The sequence below is a fragment of the Palaemon carinicauda genome, chromosome 31, assembly GCF_036898095.1.
Source record: "Palaemon carinicauda isolate YSFRI2023 chromosome 31, ASM3689809v2, whole genome shotgun sequence".
Classification (NCBI taxonomy): Eukaryota; Metazoa; Arthropoda; class Malacostraca; order Decapoda; family Palaemonidae; genus Palaemon; species Palaemon carinicauda.
The window spans coordinates 14,307,264-14,319,854 of NC_090755.1; the positions used below are offsets into that span (position 1 = coordinate 14,307,264).

At 39.6% G+C, this 12,591-nt stretch overlaps 1 protein-coding gene across 2 annotated transcripts in view; it reads right to left on the bottom strand.

Annotated features, from left to right (window-relative positions):
• Positions 1–2,253: 2,253 nt before the first annotated feature.
• The window catches only part of LOC137624318 (tyrosine-protein phosphatase 10D-like), a 335,629-nt gene continuing 325,291 nt past the window's right edge, over positions 2,254–12,591 (bottom strand). For both annotated transcript variants that reach the window (XR_011040718.1, XM_068354980.1), the window contains one exon: positions 2,254–4,735. Coding sequence is in view for 1 of the 2 variants with exons in the window: in XM_068354980.1 (XP_068211081.1) it covers positions 4,704–4,735 (32 nt within the window). In the remaining variant the exon portion in view is untranslated. The remainder of the gene's footprint in view (positions 4,736–12,591) is intronic.

Genomic DNA, 12,591 nt, shown 5'->3' on the forward strand with positions numbered 1-12,591 from the left:
AAGGACCCCATTACTCTCTAGTGGTAGTATCTCTACGGATATCTGTTTGAGGCTTGAGGTGAGAATGGCAGGTTCATCCTTGCCAAGATTCTTGGGCAGGATGTGTTGTACTATGCTACCAGTATTTTTATTTCAGAAGCAGGTCTTCTGAAAGCTATTTAGATTTTATAAAGACATCTTAGGTTTTAAATTTTATCTTTTATTATTTATTCTTAACAAACAATATCTGCAGCAATGACGTTTGATGTCAGGATGCCAGTCAATCAATCAATTAACCGCTCCTTTTGATTGTTTGTTCAAATAAAAAAATCTTTAGTTCAGTCATGGTTACCAATTGTGATAGATGTGAATATTCCCCCACACGAAGCCATTAGATTATTTAAAACTAATGATGAAGAAGCTTTGAAATTTCCATGTAATCACTGAGTAATTCCCCAAAGAAATAGTGTTCCAAGCCTTGCACTTTACCTGCAGATCAACATTACTGGCAGTGACACGGTAAACTTAGAAAGCCCAAAACTATGAAGTGTGTCCAGTGCCATTTCTCTGAGCGATTATAAGGGTAATTTTATGGATAAATGCAATTTTTAACCTTGGAATTTAATATTTTTTTTAACTAGTAGCTACAGAAGTTTTACTGGCTTGGACATTACCTGGAACCTAAAACTGTTAACTAGAGGAGTTTTTATTCTAAGGTAACTGAATATTTTGCAGATAACCAGCCACCAATTGGAGGACTAGACATTTTTGTAGAAATAGAAGAGTCAAAGTTTGGCAATTCTAAATACTATACGGACATGACAGGGAAGTTCCTGGTGTGTGGGTTTTTTGGTATTACTCCAACTAATTGTATTAAGGTAAGACAATACAGACTAAGAGCCCCCTGGGATCTAAGGATACAGTTCTTTGGTTAGGTTAGGTGGGGAACCACAGTTTGTCTATATTTTAGCATGACATAAATTCTGTTAGATTTTTTTGTTTGTTTGTTTCTGCTGTTATTATCTTCTGTAACTCTTTAGGTTTTAATTTTATCTCACCCACAACCCCATTCGCCTATTATTGTGTAGAGTTATGTAGGGTGGTGGTAATCAGAAAACGATACTTTTGTTGAAGATAATAACATCAGAATACAATATTACAACAAGAAAATTAACAGAAAAAAAAATGGTTTGTCATGCAAAATGCCTGGATGGGAGACAATTTAAATTTTATCCATTTATTTTTTGAAGTTAAAGAAAATGGGAAAATTTTAATATTGAAATTTTAAAAGTAAATGTTGATTAAACTGGGCTTCTGGCAAAGAAACTATTATGAACATAAGGGGAGTATAGAAATTTAAAAATTAGGAAAATTATCTTTATTTGAAATAAATGCTTATTCGGAATTCATAGAGGAGTTTATTTTTTCATTGGTTGGTTATGCTGCAGATTATAAAGGATTGGGGCAGCTAGAATTCTTTTTTCTTTTGATATTATGTAACTTTTCACTTCTTCACATGAATAGCAGTGCATCTTTGGTATCAGAATATATAACTCTATTTTCTGAAACTTATGTTTTTGGTACTAGGAACATGTAAAGTATATTCTTATGAATCATTCATCTTTGGTTTTGTCCTTGTATTAGTGCTTTTATTAGCTTGTCTTTCATGAAAATCTCATTAATAATGTTGTAAAGTTTCACATTTTTTGGCACAAATTATGTAACCTTGATCATTATTCATATCACCAAAGGTAAGAGTTGGACACTTTCATAATAAATTTTTTATCAGCTTTCAGAGTTAGGTACCTGGGCATTTTGACTCTCCCTGTTAAAAACCATACTTGGTGTTGAAAGTTTTTAGTGTACAGTACTTGGATAGGATAGTAAAGATAATTAGTAATCTAGCTGTCACATAGAGATACCGCTGTCTAGTGTTACATATTTATAGTATCATGAAAGCATATCAGGTTTTTACTCTTTAATTCAACTTGAATTTTTAAGGTATATACTAGACCCAAATGATAAATTATTAATGTCTTCATTTCATCCTTCATCTATTTATTTCTTCCAATATTCTGGTCAAACTTACTGAGAGCTCAATTTGAAAAAAAATAAAGCTATCTAAAAGTATATTTATAAACTAGTATATTCTTTATACTGTGGATCTTTCATTATCGCATTATTGCTGTACCACTTAATTAATTTTGGCATATAATGAAGTCAAACCTTCAACAAAATTTAAAAACACAATTTTAAGTAACATTTTTATTATCAACAATATGTATAAATATGACCATGTACATAGGAGAATCTGTTATATTTGGAAGTAAAGGTGTACATATAAACATGACTCAACTCAGTCATAACATGATATATACTTGATAAGTGAAGAAGTAAGGCTACAACTTCTTGGATCTAAGTTAAGTACCCACTTGTGACTTCTTATTTGAATTTACATAAAAATTTCTTAACTATAAACTAAGATTACTGTACAAATTTAATCACTAAAATCAATTTATTTTATTATTTATTTAAGAAGGGGACACCCTATTTTTAGTCTTAAGTTATTAGTACTAAAAACAAAATATCATAATGCTTCAGAACTTCATATTTCCAAATGTACACAAATGTTCTACAACTTTGAATCTCAGTTTATTGAATAACAAAACAATAATTTACAGATACCTCTACTGTACCTCTCGGGAGACATTGTTAATGCCTAACAATTCTTAAAATCTATTTGAAAAGAAAGAAAAAATAATTTTGTATAAAAATAGCTTTTTACACTTACATAAACTAATACTTGTATGCCATAAAAATATAGCTAAGTATTTTGATATACATGACAATGCTATTTATCCCTTAGAATATTCATTCTCTTCCAAGTCAAAGGTGGAAAAAGAGATAAAGTATTACAGGAATAGAAAATAATGCAAAATAAAGTGGCATTATGAAATATAGTAACAACTATACTCATTTTTTTTTAATGAGGCACATTTGCACCGACTCGCAGCGGTGCCCTTTTTGCTCGGAAAAGTTTCCTGCTATCTGATTGGTTAGAATTATCTTCTCCAATCAATCAGCGAGCAGGAAACTTTCCCAAGCTAAAAGGGCACCCCTATGAATCAGTACAAATCTGCCTTACTAAAAAGAATTGACTATAGAGCATTTCTATTTTAATACCACAGTAACAATTACTGTACAATTTTTATATCGGATATACAATAATATACACCATATATAAAATAAAACTAATCAATAAAAGATTTACATTAATTTTTATTAAAACATAGAAGCTTGTTTGAAAACTATTAAAATGTAAGTACATCATTTTAACTATATAATACAGCATGCGTTAGTACTGGTACAGTACAAGAAAGATAAAACACAGCCATTTATTTTGTGTTCAATTAACAATTTTATGAAAAAACTCTATTGCGACAATTCCATGAGCGAAAAAAAAAAATTAAATACACATAAACTTATCTTTTGTAAAATAACAACCTTCATACATCAAGTATTTACAATTTACAGTAACTTAAAGGACGGATTCTTTTCCCCACATGCCACAGGAGTGTAAATATGCTTTTGAATTGCACACCATAAATGGCACTTTTTTGTGATTTTTTTTTTTCTTTCTAAATTTTGTACCATCTAAATCATATGATATGTCATCAATGCAATACTAAATAGATCTTTAACAGTTAAGGCAATTTTGTTTCTTGGGATACTAAAAACAACTGAAACTCGGCGATAGCAGTCATGGATTTTTCATAAATTTTCTTAGAGTATATTTCTAGAAATTTTCATAAAATTAGCCATCCCCTGAGTCTGTATGTCTTGGCAATTGGTACTGATAAGGATATGCCTTGTCACATGAATGTTCACTCTTCTTGATTCTGAGTATTAAAGTATTTTATATATACAAGGAAACTTGAATGATTCCTTATGTGAAACAAATGTTAAAGTCCAGCTTAACCATGGTTTCATCTATACCTTACTGAAATGTATGATATCAATTGCTACCATGTGTATTTTAACTACTACAGTACTATTTTTAATACATGTGGAGACAATTTACAATGCATCTCAAGAGATTGATGTGTATTAATCAATATGATAAGTACAAAAATTATGGAAAATGGAACAACATTGAAAAGCTAACAACAGTATGAAATGTACAAAATTTTTGATATTGTGATACTAGTACAGTATTATAAAACTAAAAAAATTGCAACTCTCCATTTGAGATACAACTGCCTTTCAGAAATAAGTCTTATATCATGTAAAGTTAAAATTAGTTTCTATAGGCAAAAAAAAAAAATGAACATGAAAATTGTAAAATGTTTAAACTGCTACAAAAATATCAATTAGGTTTTACTTTCAGCTAAACTTATTGTTTTTTTCAGGAATGGACATGAAGCAAATGAAGAAAAGTGGAAAATCAACATTCATATCACAACAGCTAAATTACTGCTGTACAAGTCCTCCATTGGTAAACAATCATTGTCATAGGGCAGGTTTACTTTTGCCCTTAGGTTAGAAGCATCTTCAAGGTAAGGTATATGCACGTTGCTTTTAAGTTGACAGCCATTGTCACTATATGGCTTATGCAACTTCCCAGAAGTTTGACCTTTTAGATTGTATGGATCCTGTGAACTGCCCAAGGGTGGTGAACCATTATCCATATAGGGATTCAATGGCTGCAAACCATAGGCCTCATGTCACATGCCTAAATCAACTATTCCTTCATCATCTGAAACAGGAAAAAATGATTAGACTTGTACTGCTAAAAAGGTAGCTAATTCAATACCTAAACGTTCTGTAAAATGAAAAGAATTATGTAGATATTAGACTGCAATTTAGGCTCAAGGAGTAAGCAATTTTTTCTCACATTAGCAGAGTCTGGCATATAAACAAGGTATAGTGTATACTGTATTCAATATGATATATTTATTAATATAATCACCGAATAAGTTTTCAAGACATAAATGTAATATAATTGAATTTTATGAGTTAGAATGACTTGTGGGAAGGTAATGAACTTTGCTTCAAAAAGAAAAAAAAACAATGCCTCATTGACACATCTTAAGAAATTGAAAGATAAAAATTTCATGAACTACCAATTATTGTAATTCAAAGTACACAATATTTCCATAAAGAACACACTTCAGGCAGCATGCATAACTGTAAAAGCATAAACAATTATTAACAATATTTCAAACAATAAAATGGGTTTTGGAAATTCTACAGTTAGCAGGCATATCAAAATTAAAGGCCTATACAAGGTAATTAGATATGATATAAATCACATCAAACTTCTTTAAAACAGCATATAATGAAGCCACAGCAACAGAATTACAGTACAAACTACAGGTTAGGAATTCCACTGTTAATGCTCATTTACAGCTTTAGTGCCAATTATGAAGAGAGTTTCTGTTGGAGTACTATCCTAGTACAAAAAGAAAAATCAAATTTTTGCAAATTCTACAAATACAAAAATTAACATTGTCACATAACTATGTTAACCTGAATATCAGTCTCTTCTGTATTAGCTATAGCTATGCTATTTGAATTAATTTCTTTTATACTCACTAGTAATGCCTTTGCCAGTGGTTCAACTTTAAATATATTAAAACCTCCATTATTCTACATCACATAAATACAGTGAAAACTTTGTTTTCAATATTAATCTTACCCGATAATCATGTAGCTGTCAACTCTGTTGCCGACAGAAATCTACGGTCGGGATACGCCAGCGATCGCTATACAGGTGGGGGTGAACACCACAGCGCCATCTGTGGTCAGGTACTCCAGTACTTCTTGTCAACACCACCTCAATTTTTCCTCTGTCGTGCCTCCGGCTAGACCTACATGGATACGCTGTTGATTCTGGAGTTTTTGCTCACGATTTGGTGATGTATTTACTCTAGAGTTTAGCTTTCGCTATTCAGGAAGTTTTATCATTAGCTTAGCTAGCTTTTGGAATTAATTTGATTAATTATGGTGACGAAGAGAGTATGAACTCTCTTTCACTTTTAAATGGCCGACCCTTCCCTTAGACGGAAGTGTTGGTGTCTAAGAGAGTATAGACTCTCTTTCTTAATTTTGCTTAACAAAAGTTATAGATTTATTTTATATCTCTCCGCCTTTTATAGGCCTCTTCGATTAACTTCCTTTTATTATAAACTTATTAAAATTAATTTTTATATTTGTTTATATTCGACCTTTCCTAATAGTAGGCGGTCTTTTCTTGGTACCGAAGTTAATTAACATTGAGCCCGTCATTTCGTTTTTTCCTGTTAACATATGCTATTTTAATGTTTTTGAAAGAATTTCTTTGATAGTCTCGTACTGTTTTCAAAGTTGAACTAACGTTTTGTTTTGTCTCTGCAGTTGTTGACGTTCAGAACGTTCAACTTGCGCTCTATCGTTACGATAGAGAGAGAATTTTCACGGTGTCACGTTGCAGTAAGAGTAAACCGATTCTAGCGTTTTGTTCATTCTTTCTTAGCTTAATGGTTTTAATTCTAATAAAGGAATTTTTTATTTGGGAAATCTCTCAGTTTTTTCCTTTAACAATAATATGTTTTAACGATATATATGATTGGGCTCATCTCTCAGGTTCTAAGTCAAGAGAGAGAGAGAGAGAGATAGAGACGGAGGGAGAGAGAGGAGGATAAACGTTTCGTTCAAGCGAGTAACGTTGTTATCGTTTTTGCTCTTCTCCCTAGTCTCTTTAGGGGAAGAAGGTAAACGTTTCTAGAGTTTTATTCTTGTTCTCAAGCTTTATGCGGTGAGAGATTTTAAACGTAGTTTATTTGATCTAGTGTTTAGTCTCTTTCCAGCCACTGAATTATTTATCTTTCATTATTTTTTTCTGTTACATTGTAATTCTGTTTTCGCAATTACTGACTTTTAAGGAAGGATAGAATTGCGTGTTTCAGGTACAAACCACTTAAAGTTTCGAGTTCAGTGAAATAAGTGCAAACAGAAAATCAAAAGTGATAAAGTGATAAGCGCAAAGTGTTACAGTGTTGCGTTCGAGGGTTCGTCTGTTCGTGCCAGTTGTTCGCCTAGTCTGGGACCTCTTACAAGCTCCCAAGCCCAGGGGAGAAGTAATGTCGAAGGACTTATGGGTTCAGCAGGCCTTGATCGACGAACAGACGTTTCCCTCCGTGGTTTCGGGTGTATCCACACACGTTGCCGACGTGATCACCCCACCCACACAAAGACGAGAGAGCCCTTTTATTCCTCGTTTGCGGAAGAGGTTTCTCGCAGAAACCATGGACCAATCTTGCAGCTTTTAAGTGCAAGTCGGTCCCTTCCGCGCAAGTCCAACTCCTAGGTGTAGCCATTAGCACTGGGTCAGTTCGGACTTGCTGCAGTACAACAACTGCACACCTCCCAGAGAGGCGAGGTGGTATCGCAACAGGCAGTAGCTCCGTCTGTTGCCGCACCAGCTGTTTTAGACCCTCAGTCTCAACGGACAGTAGCTCTGTTTGTTGTTGTCTTTCTTAAACTCTAGTGGTCTATGCTGCAGACAATGCAGTCTCAGCTTGCGGTGTTGATGCAGGAGTTTCAGGCAGAGAAGGTTAACACACCTCCTCCTGCGAGCGCTCCTCCACCTCTACGCAGTACAGCCTGCCAGACGTATGATGTTGAGGTTCCTCAAGCTACCTCCATGCGTGAGCTGCCGCATTGGGAGTTGCCAGATACCAGCTCTGTGCAGCAACCTCCACTTTCCTTGAGGCAGGAGCCTCTTGCCACGCGGCAACCTCCTCAACACTTGAGGCAGGAGCCTTATGCTTTGCAGCTACCTCCTCTACCCTTGAGGTAGGAGCCTCATGCGTTGCGACTACCTCCTCCATCCTCGAGGCAACAACCTCTTGCGGTGCGACAACCTCCACCATCCTCGAGGCAGCAACCTCAACTCCACCTCTGCGCAGTCCACCCTGCCAGACGTATGATGTTGAGGTTCCTCAACCTACCTCCACGCGTGAGCTGCCGCATTGGGAGTTGCCAGATACCAACGCTATGCAGCAACCTCTTGCGTTGCGGCAACCTCCACCATCCTTGAGGCAGCAACCTCAACTCTTGCGGCAGCCACCTCCACTCTTGAGGCAAGAGCCTCAACTCTTGAGGAACCTCATGCTATGAGGCAGCCGCCTCAACGCATGCAGCAACCGCATTCTTCACAGCATGAGCCTCTCTCTGCGCAGCTACCTCCTCAACCCTTGAGGCAGGAACCTCACAGGAGCCTCATGCTATGCGGCATCCTCCTCAAACCATGAGGCAGGAGCCTCATGCTATGCGGCATCCTCCTCAACCCATGAGGCAGGAGCCTCATGCTATGCGACATCCTCCTCTACCCATGAGGCAGCCTCATGCTATGCGGCATCCTCCTCTACCCATGAGGCAGGAGCCTCATGCTATGCGGCATCCTCCTCAACCCATGAGGCAGGAGTCTCATGCTATGAGGAGCCTCATGCTATGCGGCATCCTCCTCAAACCATGAGGCAGGAGCCTCATGCTATGCGGCAACCGCCTCACCCATGAGGCAGGAGCCTCATACTATGCGGCATCCTCCTCAACGCATGCGGCATAAGCCTCTTCCCTTGCAGCTTGAGCCTCATCCCATGCAGCATGAGCCTCATACCATGCAGCATGAGCCTCATCCCATGCAGCATGAGCCTCATCCCATGCAGCATAAGCCGCACGCCATGCAACATGCTCTGCTTACCTTACAGCATGCTCTACATACAGCATGCTCTGCATACAGCATGCTCTGCATACCTTACCGCATGCTTCTCAGTCACACATCTTTGGTTGTTGCCAACTCACTAGACTGTCAAGCAGTTTCATAACGTTGCCTTCTAGTCTGCTGCTTTTGCACCAGTGAAACCCTCACTGAGAGAACTTAGCTTTTCTCGGATATGGTTCCTGTAGATGAGAAAGTGCTATTCTCCCTCCTTCTGATATTCCCTTGAGGACTCTGTCATTTGGAGAGGAGCCTTTAGCTGCGTAGCCTCCTATGGACTTTTATTTAAGCATAACATGCTTCCAGGGAAGGTAATGGTTCCACTTCAGTCGCTAACCCCGTCTGTTACCACACCTGCTCCCATAGACCTTGAGCTGTGTTGCAAGACATGCAGTCCAAGCTTAGTCCTTGTTAGAGAATTTTTTGTTTACGGAGTCAGTGTGTCACTGGGAAGACGTTCAACAACCAGCAGAAGTGACTTGTTGTGACGCAGTGCGGCAACCTCAGCAACCCGATAAGGAGTTGTCTGTACGACCCAGACAGTCTAGACAGCTTCGGGTTGTCACTGTACTTCCTCACTTCCCCATGGTTGACAGTTCACAGACTGTGCAGCAGTACCATGATCTTGTGTCCGGCTCCGTCAGACGACTAGCTTTTAAGAGCTCCCACAAGTCGTCGCTGTCTGGAGATTCTCAGATGGACTATGGATCTGACCAAGGAACTGGGCCTCCTGGTCAATTTTGAGGAGTCCCAGCTCGTCCCATCCCAGACCATTGTCTACCTGGGTATGGATCTTCAGAGTCGAGCTTTTCGGGCTTTTCCGTCGGCCCCAAAGATCTACTAAGCCCTAGTTTGCATCCAGAGCATGCTGAGAAGGAACCGATGCTCAGTCAGGTAGTGGATGAGTCTAACAGGGACACTTTCATCGCTGGCCCTGTTCATCGAGTTAGGGAGACCCCACCTCCGCCCCCTTCAGTATCATCTAGCGGCTCACTGGATAAAGGACATGACGATAGAGACGATCTCAGTTCCTGTTTCCGAAGAGAGGAGGTCTACTCTCACGTGGTGAAAGAACAGCTTTCTTCTCAAGGAAGTCTACCTTTGGCTGTTCAGAAACCCGACCGCCGTCTCTTCTCTGACGCATCAGACACGGGCTGGGGTGCGACTTTGGACGGACAGGAATGCTCGGGAACATGGAATCAGGAGCTAAGGACACTTCACATCTTTAGCAAGGAGCTGTTGGCGGTTCATCTGGCCTTGATAAACTTCAAGTCCCTCCAGCTTAACAAGGTGGTGGAGGTGGACTCTGACAACACCACAGCCTTGGCTTACATCTCCAAGCAGGGAGGGACTCATTCGTGGAAGTTGTTCTAGATCGCAAGGGACCTCCTCATCTGGTTAAAAGATCGAAAGCTCACGCTGGTAACGAGGTTCATTCAGGGCGATATGAATGTCATGGCAGATCGCCTTAGCCGGAAGGGTCAGGTCATCCCCACAGAGTGGACCCTTCACAAGAATGTTTGCAGCAGACTTTGGGCCCTGTGGGGTCAGCCAACCATAGATCTGTTCGCTACCTCGATAACCTAGAGGCTCCCGTTGTATTGTTCTCCGATTCCAGACCCAGCAGCAGTTCAAGTGGATGCTTTTCTGCTGGATTGGTCCCATCTCGACCTGTATGCATTCCCGCCGTTCAAGATTGTCAACAGGGTACTTCAGAAGTTCGCCTCTCGCAAAGGGACACGGCTGACGTTGGTTGGCTCCGCTCTGGCCCGCGAGAGAATGGTTCATAGAGGTACTGCAATGGCTGGTCGACATTCCCAGGACTCTTCCTCTAGGAGTGGACCTTCTACGTCTACCTCACGTAAAGAAGGTACATCCAAACCTCCACGCTCTTCGTCTGACTGCCTTCAGTCTTTCGAAAGACTCTCAAGAGCTAGGGGCTTTTCGAAGGAGGCAGCCAGAGCGATTGCCAGAGCAAGGAGGACATCCACTCTCAGAGTCTATCAGTCTAAAGGGGAAGTCTTCCGAAGCTGGTACAAGGCCAATGCAGTTTCCTCATCCAGTACCACTGTAACCCAGATTGCTGACTTCCTGTTACATCTAAGGAACGTAAGATCCCTTTCAGCTCCTACGATTAAGGGTTACAGAAGTATGTTGGCAGCGGTTTTCCGCCACAGAGGCTTGGATCTTTCCACCAACAAAGATCTACAGGACCTCCTTAGGTCTTTTAAGACCTCAAAGGAACGTCGGTTGTCCACTCCAGGCTGGAATCTAGACGTGGTCCTAAGGTTCCTTATGTCATCAAGATTTGAACCTCTTCAATCAGCCTCTTTTAAGGACCTCACATTGAAAACTCTTTTCCTCGTGTGCTTGACAACAGCTAAAAGAGTAAGTGAGATCCACGCCTTCAGCAGGAACATAGTTTTCACATCTGAAACGGCTACATGTTCCTTGCAGCTCGGTTTTTTGCTAAAACGAGCTTCCTTCACGTCCTTGGCCTAAGTCGTTCGAGATCCCAAGCCTGTCCAACTTGGTGGGGGACGAACTGGAGAGAGTACTTTGCCCAGTTAGAGCTCTTAGGTACTATCTAAAAAGGTCATAACCTTTACGAGGACAATCAGAAGCCTTTTGGTGTGCTATCAAGAAGCCTTCTCTTCCAAGGTCTAAGAACTCAGTTTCTTACCTATTCAGGCTCCTGATTAGGGAAGCACATTCTCATCTGAAGGAAGAAGACCTTGCTTTGCTGAAGGTAAGGACACATGAAGTGAGAGCTGTGGCTACTTCAGTGGCCCTCAAACAGAACCGTTCTCTGCAGAGTGTTATGGATGCAACCTATTGGAGAAGTCAGTGTTCGCATCATTCTATCTCAAAGATGTTCAGTCTCTTTACGAGAACTGCTACACCCTGGGACCATTCGTAGCAACGAATGCAGTAGTAGGCGGGGGCTCAGCCACTACATTCCCATAATCCCATAACCTTTTTAACCTTTCTCTTGAATACTTTTTATGGGTTGTACGGTCGGCTAAGAAGCCTTCCACATCCTTGTTGATTTGGCGGGTGGTCAATTCTTTCTTGAGAAGCGCCGAGGTTAAAGGTTGTGATGAGGTCCTTTAGTATGGGTTGCAGCCCTTTATACTTCAGCACCTAAGAGTCGTTCAGCATCCTAAGAGGACCGCTACGCTCAGTAAGGAAGACGTACTTAATAAAGGCAGAGTAATGGTTCAAGTCGTCTTCCTTACCAGGTACTTATTTATTTTATGTTATTTTTGAATAACTAATGAAATAAAATACGGGATACTTAGCTTCTTGTTAACATATATGCTGGTCTCCACCCACCACCCTGGGTGTGAATCAGCTACATGATTATCGGGTAAGATTAATATTGAAAAATGTTATTTTCATTAGTAAAATAAATTTTTGAATATACTTACCCGATAATCATGATTTAATTGACCCACCCTTCCTCCCCATAGAGAACCAGTGGACCGAGGAAAAAATTGAGGTGGTGTTGACAAGAAGTACTGGAGTACCTGACCACAGATGGCGCTGTGGTGTTCACCCCCACCTGTATAGCGATCGCTGGCGTATCCCGACCGTAGATTTCTGTCGGCAACAGAGTTGACAGCTACATGATTATCGGGTAAGTATATTCAAAAATTTATTTTACTAATGAAAATAACATTTTTGGAAAGAATAGTTATTCCTATGTGGACACAAACTTACGAGTCATTTAAATGGGTTATTCCTAATTCCATTTTCTACTTCCAGACAATAATAAAAGAAGGGCTCTGTTGCACCATGATTGGTTACTATAGTATCCCCACTGCTGGGCAGTGTTATGTGTGGCTGCT